Raw genomic sequence first — 15,144 nt, forward strand, 5'->3', positions numbered from 1 at the left:
ATAATGTAGTATCTATTTTTCTTTTAATCATTTATACCGTTTCAAGCATTTGTTTGGAACCAAGTGTGTTCATTTGATTCATGCTTTTTTCCTTTTATGTTGTTATTTCCTTCATTTGTGATCTACGCTGTAATTTTTCTTATTAAGAAGTATGGGGTTTCATGAAAGTTTTGTAATGTTACATTATTTTCATAATGCTTCTTCTAACTCTAATAGCTTTTCTAACCCTTTGAACATAGAGCTCATTCAATGATTTTTAATGCTTTTGCAGTGCTTTTTTAAATATATTAATGCTTTTACATTGTTTTTTAAATCCTTTGCAATTCTTTTAGCAATTTTTATGATGTTTAACTCTTTTACAAGCGTTTGTAGGTACTTTTTAAGGCTTCCACAAGGCTTTTCATGATGCTTTCAATGCTGCTTAACCTTGTCGAGTTTTTGGTTGCTTTTACCTCTTTCACAACGTATTTTAATGCTTTTGAATACTTTTGCGATCTCATTCAATGATTTTTAATGCTTTTAAAGTGTTTTTTCGAAGAAATTAATGCTTCTACAATGCTTTTTAAAGCTTTAACAATGTTTTTTAAATAATTTACAATTCTTTTGTCATTTTTAATGCTGTTTAATTCTTTTACAAGAGTTTATAGGTACTTTGAAGGCTTCCACAATACATTTAATAATTTTGCAAGGCTACTTCGATATATAAATGCTTCTAAAATGCTTTTTAGAGATTTTAGAGCGTTTTTTAATAATGTTCAATTCTCTTGGTACTTTTTATGCCTTATAACTTTTCTGTACTGTTTTTGCAACGCAGTTTATAATGCTTTTAACACGTTTACAACGATGTTTTGATGCTTCAATAATTTTCCTGTCCTAGAATGCTTTTTAGACATCTTTAAACCTCCTGTAACGGCTTTTAACGAATTTTAAAACTCTTTTTCCGTGTCTATATCGCTTGTATCGGGTGGTCCAATAAGCCGATCTCTCGGCTATATATCAGAAACTATTCATGTTATAACTTTAGGAGAAAAAATTCCTTAGTAAAAGTGGCCAAGAGAAATCGCTGGAAATTCAAGTTTCTGGATTAACCGCTAGAGGGCGTAACCTGTGAAGAAAACTTTGAAAGCCAGTTTTTTGGGAAATATGCCCAATTATACCAAGTGTTAAATAAGTAAACTAGAAAGAGGCCTAAATTCTGCACAAAGTTGTTCAAGTACTTTTTTTATTTTGTCAAATAAAGGGCGGGGGAGAGTGGGAAAGTATTTGTGGATAAATACCTATAACTTTGGTTTGGATCAACCGATTTTAACGAACTTAGTGTCATTAGAAAGAGTGTGAATGAATTAATTTACATCTACTATAAAATAATTGCATTTAGTTTTAATTGTCATAGGTAGAGGGTACTTTCGAATAGAAAAAATAAAAATTTGTTTTTTTTCGAAATTTTTAATGGAAACACCTATTTATTGTAAATTATAATGGAACTGGATTAAATTCGTAACAAAATGGCGCAAACCGCATGTTAATAGCTTTTGTCGAACTCGAGATATGAATAAAAACGCATAAACATAAGTAAGTATAGTATTGACTCACCCTGTATTATAAATTAAATTTAAAAATAAGTCAGTAGGTTTTTTCAAATTTTTTTATAGCAGAAGGCTTCCACAACGCTTTTAACAGTTTCTTAAGGCTATTTCATGCTATTTTGAATGCTGCTTAACCTTTTTTTTTGGTGGCTTTTTGGTGGCTTTTTGGTGGTTTTTTGGTGGCTTTTTCCACAATGTATTTTAATGGTTTTAATTGAACACTTTTGCGAGCTCATTCAATGATTTTTAATGTTTTTACGGTGTTTTTCGAAGAAATTAATGCTTCTACAATGCTGTTTAGAGCTTTAACAATGTTTTTTAAATAATTTACAATTCTTTTGGCTTTTTTAATGTTGTTTAACTCTTTTAATAGAGTTTATAAGTACTTTTAAGGTTTCTACAATACCTTTAATAGTTTCGCAAGGCTACTTCGATATATAAATGCTTCTAAAATGCTTTTTAGAGCTTTTAGAGCGCAATGCTTTTAACACGTTATATGTCCTATAATGCTTTTTAGACATTTTCAACCAATTTTAAACCTATAACGGCTTTTAACGCATTTTAAAACGCTTTTTCCGTGTCTATATCACTTTTACAATGCATTTTCTACACCTTTGATTGATTTGAACGTTTTTTGGATAGTTTTAACACTTTTTAAAACGCATTTTAGTATTTTACAATGTAATTGAACTTTATAGTACTTTTACGATATTTTTAACACTTTTTAGAGCTCATAAAGGTTTTTTGGCGCTTTTACAGTGCTTTTTCGCCGCTAATGACGCTTTGAAAACTTTTCAACGCTTTTTAAAGTGTTCAAAGTATTTTTGCAATGCTTGTTCGACGCTCATGCTCAATACTTTTACGCTGTTACAACGTTTTGACAATACTTTTCGACGATTGTCACGCTTTTTAACATTTTTATGCTTTCAAATGCTCATACAAAGCTTTTGCTATACCAAAAAACATTTTTTTAATGGTTTTACAATACTTTTACTACATTTTATCAATAAATTGAACGCTTTTATAGCTTCTATAACGCTTTTCTAACGTTTAATGATATTATTGCGATTATTTATTCATAAATACCAGTTTGGCTTTTAATGTGTGGCATTTCTTATTCTTTTTAATGAAATATCTTTTCAAATATCTGTTTGTATCCCATTTTTATTTTTTTATGTTGTTATTTGCTCTATTTGTTGTCTCCAGATGTATAATCTAGGCCAGTAATAAAAGATATAGAGTTTCTTAAATTATCTCTGGGATATTACTTTTTTTTTCATGTAAGCCGTGGTTTGCAATTATTTTTGCTTTAACACGTTGCCTGCCGTAGAGGATTTTGTAATACTTTCCGTTCACGCCATAGTCACTGAGACGGCATCACAGTTACATTAAAATTCTTGGTCAAATAGACCTCGCTGGCGTGCAGAGCAATTTTTTTCTCGGTCACATAGAACGAGACGGCAGACAACGTGTTAAATTTTAAGAACAAATAGTGCAGTAGACATTCACAAATTGTCTATAGAATATGGTAATTTACTATTTATTTTAATGAAGATGGGGAGGTAACTTAACCTGACATAACCTATTTTTGGTCCGTTTTTTGAACAAATTTATCATTTTGACGAACATTCATTATCATAGGAATAAAACTCAAAATAAAAAAGTAACTTCATGTAATATTTCATCAAACGAGTTTAATAATTACTTTACTTCGGTAGCGGGAAATATATTGAACTCGTTAGATGAGACAGATGAAAATGATGCCATGAATTTTTTGGAGGGAATATACTCCCCTTGCCACTCGTTGTTTTTAACACCTGTTAGTGATACTGAAGTTAGGAATACATTATACAGCTTGAAAAACTCAAAATGCACTGATTTTTACTTCTTAAACAAACAATTAGTGATAGAAACTCTGGATATTATTATTGATAAACTGGTCATACTTTATAATCTTTGCCTTATCGAAGGAATCTTTCCCGATGTATTAAAAGTAACAAAAGTGTTACCGCTACTCAAAAAAGGATCTCCAGAAGAAATTGAAAATTATCGCCCTATTTCTATTATTCCCATTCTTGGTAAAATTTTTGAAAGTATTTGGAATAACCGCTTAATAGAGTACATAGAAAAGTACAAAATACTTCATTGTAATCAATATGGTTTCAGAAAAAAATGCAGCACTACTCAAGCAATTCAGGAAATTGTAAGGGAAGTAGTTGATGGCCTAGAGAGAGGTCACTTCGTGTCTTTAACATTGTGTGACTTATCTAAGGCTTTTGATTGTGTCTCACACACTTTACTTTTAGACAAAATGCACAAATATGGCATAAGGGGAAATGCTCTTAATTTATTTCGATCGTATTTAATAAACAGAAAACAGGCCGTTTTTTTAAATAATAACTACTCCAATTTTCACAATGTTGAACATGGAGTTCCCCAAGGGTCTATATTAGGACCTACATTTTTTCTTCTATATCTCAACGATATATTTCATTATACCCACCCCTTAAGGTGTATATGTTTTGCAGATGATACAACCGTTATTAGTACCGACCAGAATCAATATAATTTAAATAACAAAATAGGAAACGATGTGCTTAAAATTAAAAACTGGTTTACACATAATAAACTAAAACTAAACGAGGATAAAAATCAAAATATAGTTTTCAGTTCAGATCGAAGACACATTTTTGGATATAGCATCAAATTGTTAGGGATTTTTATGGATGACAACTTAGATTGGGGCATCCATATAGACAACTTAAGTTCTAAACTCGCCAGTACAATATTTGTAATGCGTAACCTGGTTTATTTGGTACCTAAAAGTACCCTTAAAATGTGTTACTTTTCATTGTTTCATAGTCATATACAATATGGAATAGCTGTTTGGGGCAACTCTGGTCATGCCGACAGAATATTTAAATTACAAAAGAAGGTGGTGAGGATACTTGCTGGAGCGGATTTAAGGGATCATTGTAAACCATTATTTTTGAACATGGGTATTATGCCTCTACCTTCGCTTTATATGTATGCAACACTGTTGGAAATTCACGGTAATAAAAATAAGTTTACTATAAACTCCCAATTACATGATCATCTAACAAGATCGAGGGATTTAATTAGGTCACAACGATTCAGACTATCAAAGAGCACAAAGAATTCAATTGATATTCACTTGTATAACTATCTGCCTAACGAAATAAAAATTCTGTCTCCACCACTGTTTAAAAATAGGATCAGAAAGCATTTTTTAACATATTGTTTTTACTCAAAGACAGAATACCTCAATACACCTTTATAACGTGTACCCAGTTTGGTCAGAATACTGTCGATTTACTATCTACATATCACATTGTATTATTGCTATTAAAATGTACTAAGTTTTATGTATTAGTTTATTTAGTCATCGATTCGGGAATATTCTTAATTATTTGCACATTTTTGTTACTTCCATATTTCAAAGATTTTTTATGTGACAGTTTAGGTTTGTTTTTTTTTTTTTGGTTAGAGATTTTTTTATCTTAAATTTTTAATTTTAATTCTTCTGCTAATACTTACATATGTATATTTCTTTAGCCAATATGGTTAAGTTAATTTTAAGTTTACATTATTATATCTTTTATTGTATTTTTTATACGGACTTCAAACTTTATGTAAAGTGGTCAATAAACGTTCTATCTATCTATCTATCATTCACAATACAATATAACTTCCACAACACAATATAATTTTTGACGCCACCTTAACTTATTTTTAATGCTTCTAGCCTGTTGCTCTATGGTCCGGCAAACAAATATGCAGTTTAATCTTCCGTCCCAACAAGAAATACCCCGTGAAGGCGAACTTGGAAGCCAAAGGTAAAGCTTATACGAAAAATAGAGAGATGTGCGTTAAGGATTCGTATGTACTGATAAGGAACTCGGAACTGATTGCTGGTACCTTGGACAAAGGGCATCTTGGTAATGGAGGAAAAGGTGGAAATATATTCTATGTTATTCTGAGGGATTTCGGAAAGGAGTTTGCCATTAGATCGATGTGGAGGTTAGGTAAGTACGTTATACCTATCATATAGTGAAAATAGAAATGATAGAAATGCATCGTGTAAATTTTTACGCTTTTCTGTAGCTTTTTAATATATTTAATGCTATTGAATGTTTTATAATGATTTAAAATGCTTTTAATTAACCTTTTTTAACCATTTTTATGCTTCATTAACGCGTTTATATGACTTTTATTGCTTTTAAATCTTTTTGATGCCCATATAATGCTTTTAAACCTCTTTTTTTGACTGCTTTTATCGCTTTTCAACAGTATTTAAAGTGATTAATGCTATTTATGTTTTATAACGCTATAAATGATTTTAATTAACTTTTTTCCCATGGTTTTAATGCTTGCTTAACGATATAATGCTTCTTTGGCATTTTTGAAGCATTTTTCAACGCATTTCAATGCGTTTATCACTTTTTAAAACACTTTAATGTTTTCTCAATGCTTTTAAAACAATGTTTTTAATGCTTTACAATGATGTTTCTAGTCTTTCAACATGTTTACAAATATTTTTGACCGTTTTAAAGCATTTATAATATTTGAAACCGCTCTTAAGAAGCTACGATGCGTTTTTAACGCTTCTACAATTCATTTTAAAACGTTGTTCCAACTTTATAAGATGCTTTATTGCGTTTTCGACGTTTTTAACACCGTTCGAAGATTATATAGCTTCTTACCGTTTTTTCATTGTGTTTTTCGATGCCAACAAGGCTTTTCCTGTGCTACAACACTTTTAGAAAGTTTTTTCTACGATTTTTAACGATTAAAACGTGGGCAGCGCATTTATAATGCTTCATCAATGCTTATAATGCCTTTAAAAAGTTCCAACCGCATTTATAATACTTTTTTCGACGTTTTTAGAACAGCGGCGGCCGGCCAGGTGAAGTAGGTCAAGGTGAGGTTCACCAAAAAAATATAATTAAATTGAGACAAATAAATAAAAAATGAAAGCAACATTATTATATCTAAATTCTGAAATCAATTATTTATTCTCTTTTAATTAATCTAAAAATTAAAAAGACAACTAGCTTTATTAGCGGTACGTACTTGACGGTCAAGTCCTGACCTGTGTCACTAGCCGTGTACTGAATCTTAGTATTCAGGAATAGGTGAATATAATTTTTGAAATTCAGAATGCATCTGCATGAGTGTTCACGGTTGCCATGGCAACGTGACGTCAGCCTATCCTTACTGATAGCTGAGAAAACTGGTGAGTGCAGTTCCGACTATAAATATATTATTCGTCTTCACCCACTGTTGAATGTGTATTTGGTATTCCTATTTTTCGGAAATTTCTCTCAGCGACAATATTTTGAAATTTAGTCTATTATATAGATATTTTTTATATAGTATAGTATAGTATTTATTAGTTTAGTTTAGTCACAGTATTAATTTTATTTGTTTAGTGCACTTTATTAATACATTTCTCTGTGGTTTGTTTCGGATTTCGGATATAAAGTGTTCTCGTGGATTTCGTTTGAACAAAAATAATTTTAGACATACATAAATCCAATTAATGACTTCTTCTTCCTATGCCGTCTCCATTAACGGAGGTTGGCGACCAGGTTTCTAAAAGTTTCTCTGTCTTTTGCAACGTGGAATAATTCGTCTACAGTCATGTTTGTCCAGTCTCGAATATTTCGCAGCCATGATTTCCTCTTTCTACTTATTCCCTTTTTGCCATCGACTCTATCCTGCATGATGACCTGCAGAAGACTATATTAAATGGTGGCTAAATTAATGACTTGGTGTGTAATATTTTAGAGACTCCGTTTAGGCATTGGAAAAATGAAGATAAAAGGGATGTTCTGTTACATGGTCGACCAACCAGTATTTTAAACATCTGCGTCTGATCCAGAGTGGTCGGCTGCAATCAGCATCTGACTCAGAGTGGGCGACTGAATCGAAACTCACCAACCCGTTTAAGCAGGCGTGGTGATTTAATCGCCAAAAAACCCTCAATGAAATGTCAAGATTCAGAACTAAAATACCCCAGGCAAGCAGAACGAATCGTATCTAGTATAAGTTCCCTAAAAAACTGTTTTCAAGTTATTAGGGCCCTAAACTCTATACATTTTTTTAACAAATTTTTAATGAGTTTTGGGCGCGACGTAGGTACCAAACCTCCTTTTGGTCCGGCAAGCTTTCCTCATCTTCACCACTTTTTTAGGCCACGAGCCGCCGCTGTTTTAGAATGCTGTTTCGGCGTTTATTATCCTTTTTAAGCTTTCACAACGTTGTTAATATTCAGTCAGTGTACTATTGATAATTGATAATAGTTTTCAACACTTCTACGATTCTTTTAAGCTCGTTTTCTAATGTTATATGAGGCTTTATTGCTTTTTCGACGATTTGAACGATATTCGTAAATTACATAGCTTCTTAACGGTATTACATTGTTATTTCTGATGCCAGCAAGGCTTTCCATTTCTAACAATTTTCCAATATATTATTGGTAATTTAACTTAATTTTTGATTACTTCTAGCCGGTTTTCAATCGTTTTTTGAGTTTTCAAAGTTTCTACGATTCTTTTTACATCGTTTTTCCAACGACATATAAGGGTTTACTGCTTTTTCAATGATTTTAACGCTGTTCAAAGATTATTTAGCTTCTTAAAGGATTTACGTTATTTTTTATGACCAAAAAAGGCTTTTCCGTCGATGCAACACTTTTAGAACGTTTTTCCTGCGATTTTTAACTATCAAAGCTTCATCAGCGCATTTATAATGCTTCATAAATGTTTATAATGCTTCTTAAAAGTTTTCCAGTGCATTTACAATGGTTATTATGCGCTAATTATATTTTTAAACGTTTTTACAGTGCCGTTTCGGTCCTTATAATGCTTTGCAATGTTTTCACAACGTTGTTTATGTTCAGTCCGTTTCAAACCCTTTACTTTAAATATTATTGGTAATCTTATATAATTTTTGATTATTTTTAGCTGCTCACAAACCGTTTTTTGATTACATAATGATTTTTTCGGAGTTTTTAACACTTCTGCGATTCTTACAATGTTTTTCCTATGTTTTATAAGTCTTCAGTACTTTTTTGACTTTTTCAGCGATGTTCAAAAATTATATAGCTTCTTAACGTTGTTACATTGTTTTTTTTTTCGATACCAACAACTGCTACAGCATTTTTGGAATGAATATCCTACGATTTTTACCGATTAAATCTTTTGCAGTGATTTTTTAATGTTCCATCAATGCTTATAATGCTTTTTGAGGTTTTCAGGCGCATTTATAATGCTTTTTCGATACCAATAACCCTGTTTAACGTTTTTACAATACAGCTTTGACATTTATAATGATATATTAATTTTTTCGGCGTTTTTTATCGATTTTTAACGCTTTTCGACGATTTTTAATGTTTTCTTCGTTGTCAATAAGGCATTTCAGCCGCTATAACACTTTTAGAATGTGTTTTCTACGATTGTTAGTGATTAAATCTGTAGCATCGCATTTATAATGCTTCCTCAATGCATATAATGCTTTTTAAAGTTTTCCGGTGCATTTTTAATGCTTTTTAACGTTTTTACAATCGTTTTTCGACCCTTTTATGCTTTGCAACGTTTTCACAACGTGGTTTATTATGGTCAGCTTCTATGGCCGCGTCAAATAATTTACAAATATATTATTGACAATGTTTTGTAATTTTTAATTATTTCTAGCCCGGTTGGCTTCAAATTACTTGATGAATGCAGGATTCTCCATAGGAATAGGAGATGTTACTCCAGGAGAAAACTTAATCAGAAGAAAGAACAAACTTTTAAGTGAAGGGTGAGTATTTTTCTCAACTCAAACGCGCATATTACATGCGCAAATCAAGTTTTCCCAAGACTTACACTTGTATATTTTAGGTATGCCAAATGTCAGGATTTCATTAAACAAATGAACGAAGGAAAACTCCCGACCCAACCAGGATGCACCATCGAAGAATCCTTGGAAGCAGTAATTCTAAAAGAATTGTCCGTCATAAGAGAACACGCAGGCCAGGCTTGTGTTGCCGAACTGCATTCAACGAACAGTCCTCTCATTATGGCCCTCTCTGGATCGAAAGGTTCCTTTATCAATATTTCTCAGATGATCGCTTGCGTGGGCCAACAAGCGCTCAACGGAAAAAGAGTACCGAACGGCTTCGACGATCGTTCCCTTCCACATTTTGAACACTACTCTCGAACGCCCGAAGCCAAAGGTTTTGTCGAGAATAGTTTCTACTCCGGTATGACCCCCACCGAGTTTTTCTTCCACACCATGGGCGGCAGAGAGGGATTGGTAGATACCGCCGTCAAGACCGCCGAAACGGGATACATGCAGAGAAGATTAGTGAAGGCGCTGGAGGATTTGGTGGTTCATTACGATGGTTCGGTGAGGAACGCCGAAGGGGATCTAATACAGTTGAATTACGGTTGTGATGGTCTGGATCCGACCTATATGGAAGGTAAAGATTGTCCAGTGGACTTCGAGAGAGTTTTAGATCATATTAAAGCAAAGTGTCCGTATAGGCAAGAAGTAGCTCTTGATGGAGACCAAATTCGAAGGGCAACTATAGCTTTCATCTCTACAAATGCCCTGGAGGAGTGCAGTGAAGATTTTCGGACAGAATTAGTGTGAGTATAACTTTTTGATATATTTATCTTTATTTTAATTTTATTACCTGATCCTAATGTTTTAACAGCTGTAACATTATTGTACGCCACTGTGTATTTTACTTCTTCTATTTATAGTTTTTACGATAGTCATCGTCTTTAAATCCGGTTCGAAGGACCAGTGCCCAATGGAAGAAAAACTCCTCCGCGACCTCAGAAAATTTCTCTTTAACATCCATCTCTTGCTCTACTCTATTCTACTTGACTATGATATTAAGGTTTTATGACGCTATAGTTTTTTTTTCGGCGCTTTTAAAGATAATACAGATTCTTAATGTTTTTACATTACGTTTTTGATGCTAACAACGCATCAGTTACAAGGTTTTGGCAACGCTAGGTTTTTGTATAGCTCTTTCAGCGCTTCTATGATGCTTTTTCTATGCTTTTAACTTTTTAAAGCTGTTACAGAGGTTTTATAGTGTTTCTTCGGTGCTAATAACGCTCTTATAATCCTTTTTAAATTACTTTTATAGCTTTTAAATCATTTAAACTCCTAAACTTTTATACTCCTTTTGTCACGCTAAACAAGCTTTTTAGAACTTATATAATGACTTTTCGATGCTGATACAATTTTTGCTATTATAACGCTCTTATAATGTTCTTTCGGTGCTCATAATGCTTTTATAACTATTTTTAAAGTTGTTGTAGAACTTTTAAATGCTTTATCGACGCATATATCGCTTTTATAGCACATTTATAATGCTTTCTCGCTGCTTATAATGCTTTTTAAAGCTGTTACAGTGTTTTATAATGCTTTTTGTCTACTGATAACGCTTTTTAAAGTTGCTCAGATATTATAATGCCTTTTTATGCTTCCTATAATTTATTTATGCTAATACTTTTATAACTTTTTTCAAAGCTGTTTTTAAGCGTTGTAAACTTTTGACTTGCTTTGATTATCATTTTTCGGTGATTATAACGTTTTTTAAACCTATTACTGCGCTTCCATACCTTTTCGATATTTATAACGCTGTTCTAGGGTTTTTTAAACGCTTCTCCGATGCTTTTAATGCTTTTACGATGCTTTTAATGCTTTTCCGATGCTTTTAAAGTTTTTGTAGTGCTTTCATAAAGCTTTTTCGCTAAAAACGTTTTTGGAGCTTTTGTAATGCCTTTTCGTTGCTTATATTATTGAAGCTATTACAGCGCTCTTATAACTACTGTCCGAGAGCTTTTAAAAATGCTTTATCGACAGATGTGTCGCTTATTAAAGTTTTGTAGCGCATTTATAATGCTTTCTTGGTGCTTATAATGCATTTTAACGCTTTTTAAAGCTGTTGCAGCGCTTATATATTGCTTTTTTATGCTGACTACGCTTTTTAAAGTTTATACTGAGATTTTAAATGTTTTTTTAAGCTTATTAAGCTTTTATAAGTTTTTCAGAGCTTTTAAAGTATCCGATTGATATACCGCTTTTTAAACTTATGCCCGGCTTTTATGATCACGTTTTTTAAAGTTGTTTAATGACGCTTATGACGCTTTTGTAGCGTTTTTGTAATTCTTTTACGATGCATTTAGCGTATTTGTAGTGCTTCCATGCTTTTCTCATGCTTATAAAGCTTTTGCAGCACTTTTCTATTACTCTTGTCTCAAAGCTCTTATTGCTTTCTTAACGCGTTTTCTTTTTCAAACTCTTTTATAACTATTTCCTTCCAGTCCTGACATCGACGTATATCTTCTTTTCTTGTCACAAATTAACTTATATATGTTAACACCACGACAATTGTACTACTTCCTTGTGTATCATCAAACTTTAAATCCGATTCGAAGGACCAATGTGTAACAGAATAAAATACTCGTCGTCGACTATATTAGGTATCTTTATATTATATGCATAGATCACTGTTTAAGAGTTTTTTTTTCTTTTAGAAATTTTATGGATATTATTGCGGGAAGAGTAGAAAACGTTCAGAATAAATTCGGCAGCAGTCCGATAGCGAAAGAAATCGAACGTTTAACTTGCAGTCAGTTGGTCACATTTTTAGAAACGTGTGGACAGAAGTATACGAGATCTATCATAGAACCTGGTACGGCAGTAGGTGCGCTGGCAGCTCAAAGTATAGGAGAGCCGGGTACACAGATGACGCTGAAAACTTTCCACTTTGCCGGCGTTGCCAGCATGAACATCACCCAAGGAGTTCCTAGGTAAGATACAAGTGTGTATTTAACAACTTGTGATATTAAATAAAGTGTTTTATCTTTTTCAGAATTAAAGAAATTATAAACGCCAGTAAAAATATAAGTACGCCAATAATAACAGCTAGTTTAGTGAACAGTACAGACCAATGGTTCGCGAGAGAAGTGAAAGGGCGAATTGAACGAACTACCCTAGGCGAGGTAAGTCAATTAAACGAAATCTTATCCTTTTACGGTCAATTATTGGTATTTTTTTATGAAACTCGTTGTAAGTCAACCAACGCTGTGTCCACTTTGACAGTAACATTACCCCACGGCGTTGTTATATAGTTGTCATAATGCTTTGTAATGCTTTTACTATGCTTTTGAAGGCTTTTACAATATTTTTAAAGCGTTTACAATGTTTTTAAAGCTTTTACAATGTTATTAAAGACTTTAAAATGCTTCTTTTACTTTTTACCTTTTTACAATGCTTATTAAGGTTTTTGGTGGCTTTAACGGTTTATCTCCTTTATTATTCTTTTAAAGGAGTTTTGATAATTTTACCTTCCTGATAACCACATTGAAATATTTTACTAAGCGTTTTCATTGGTCTAAAGAATTTAAAACCTTCAGAAATGTTTTTGTACGTATTTTAGTCTTTTATGTTTGGCCCTTTTATTATGCTTTTACAATGTTTTTAAATGCTTTTAACATTACTTTTTATCAATTTTACAATGCCGCTTAAGGCTTTTACCAGAGTTTTTGACGGCTTTAACAGTTTACCGCCTTTATTACTCTTTTAAAGACTGTTTGTTGGTTTTTAAGGCTTTTAAAATAATTTGTCGAGGCTTTAATGTATTTTATAGCATTTACTAAGGCTTTTCTAGTATTTTAAAAACTTTATATAATGCTTTAAATTATTTTTTATCCCTGTTACTGTTCTTTAACGCATTTACAGTATTTTTAAAACTTCTTAAATGCTTTTTAAAATACTTTTTATCCATTTTACAATGCTAATTACGGTTTTTACCAGACTTTTTGACGTCTTTAACAGTTTACCCCCTTTATAACTCTTTTAAAAGACTTTTTGATGATTTTTAACGTTTTTATGTCGCTTTAAAAAACAATTTGTCGAATCATTAATGTCTTTTCTAGCATTTCGAGAATTTTAAAGATTTTAAAAACATAAATGTTTTTTGGCTTTTCTAAAGTATTTAAAAACTTTAAAAATACTTTTTAATGCTTTCAAATTATTTTTGGTCACTGTTACTGTTTTTTAACGTCTTTACAATAATTTTAAAGCTTCTTAAATGCTTTTTACGTTACCTTTTATCTATTTTACAATGCTAATTAAGGATTTTACCACTTTTTTTGGCATCTTTGACAGTTTACCACCTTTATTACTCTTTTAAAAGACTTTTTGATTATTTTTAACGCTTTCATAATGCTTTTAAAACAATTTCTCGAATATTTAATGTCTTTTATAGCATTTACTAAGCTTTTTCGAGGATTTGAAAAATTTTAAAATCTTTTTAAGGTATTTAAAAACTTTTAAAATGATTTTTAATGCTTTAAATTATTTTTTAACCATTTTACTGTGTTTAAATGCCTTTATAATATTTTTAAAGCTTCTTAAATACTTTTTAGATTACTTTTTATTTATTTTACAATGCTGAATAAGGGTTTTACAAGACCTTTTGTCGGCTTTAACAGTTTACCACCTTTATTACTCTTTTAAAAAACTTTCTGATGATTTTTAACGCTTTCTAATGCTTTTAAAACAATTTCTCGAATATTTAATGTCTTTTATAGCATTTACTAAGCCTTTTCGAGGATTTGAAAAATTTTAAAATCTTTTTAAAGTATTTAAAAACTTTTAAAATGATTTTTAATGCTTTAAATTATTTTTTAACCATTTTACTGTGTTTAAATGCCTTTATAATATTTTTAAAGCTTCTTAAATACTTTTTAGATTACTTTTTATTTATTTTACAATGCTGAATAAGGGTTTTACAAGACCTTTTGTCGGCTTTAACAGTTTACCACCTTTATTACTCTTTTAAAAAACTTTCTGATGATTTTTAACGCTTTCTAATGCTTTTAAAACAATTTCTCGAATATTTAATGTCTTTTATAGCATTTACTAAGCCTTTTCGAGGATTTGAAAAATTTTAAAATCTTTTTAAGGTATTTAAAAACTTTTAAAATGATTTTTAATGCTTTAAATTATTTTTTAACCATTTTACTGTGTTTAAATGCCTTTATAATATTTTTAAAGCTTCCTAAATACTTTTTAGATTACTTTTTATTTATATTACAATGCTGAATAAGGGTTTTACAAGACTTTTTGTAGGCTTTAACAGTTTACCTCCTTTATTACTCTTTTAAAAGACTTTTTTATAACTTGTAACGCTTTCATAAGGCTTTAGAACAATTTGTCGAAGCTTTAATGTCTTTTATAGCATTTACTAAGCCTTTTCGCGGATTTTAAAGATTTTAAAAATTTTAAAAATATTTTTTAGCGTTTCTCAAGTATTTAAAAACTTTTAAAATGCTTTTTAATCATTTTAAATTATTGTTTACCCCTTTTACTGCTCTTTAACGCCTTTAGAATATTTTTAAAGCTTCTTGAATACTCTTTAGATCACTTTTTATTCATTTTACAATGCTGATTAAGGCTTTTACAAGACTTTTTGAAGGTTTTAACAGTTTACCACCTTTATTGATATTTTAAATGACTTTTT

General features: G+C 31.2%; 1 protein-coding gene across 1 annotated transcript in view; it reads left to right on the forward strand.

Annotated features, from left to right (window-relative positions):
- Polr3A (RNA polymerase III subunit A) overlaps positions 1-15,144 on the forward strand; it is a 64,971-nt gene that overhangs the window by 23,051 nt on the left and 26,776 nt on the right. Inside the window, exons 9-13 of the mRNA XM_072542590.1 lie at positions 5,353-5,632; positions 9,305-9,413; positions 9,494-10,243; positions 12,152-12,427; positions 12,490-12,619. Coding sequence (XP_072398691.1) covers positions 5,353-5,632; positions 9,305-9,413; positions 9,494-10,243; positions 12,152-12,427; positions 12,490-12,619 — 1,545 coding nt within the window. The remainder of the gene's footprint in view (positions 1-5,352; positions 5,633-9,304; positions 9,414-9,493; positions 10,244-12,151; positions 12,428-12,489; positions 12,620-15,144) is intronic.

This window comes from Diabrotica undecimpunctata, chromosome 9 (assembly GCF_040954645.1).
Source record: "Diabrotica undecimpunctata isolate CICGRU chromosome 9, icDiaUnde3, whole genome shotgun sequence".
NCBI classification, from domain to species: Eukaryota; Metazoa; Arthropoda; class Insecta; order Coleoptera; family Chrysomelidae; genus Diabrotica; species Diabrotica undecimpunctata.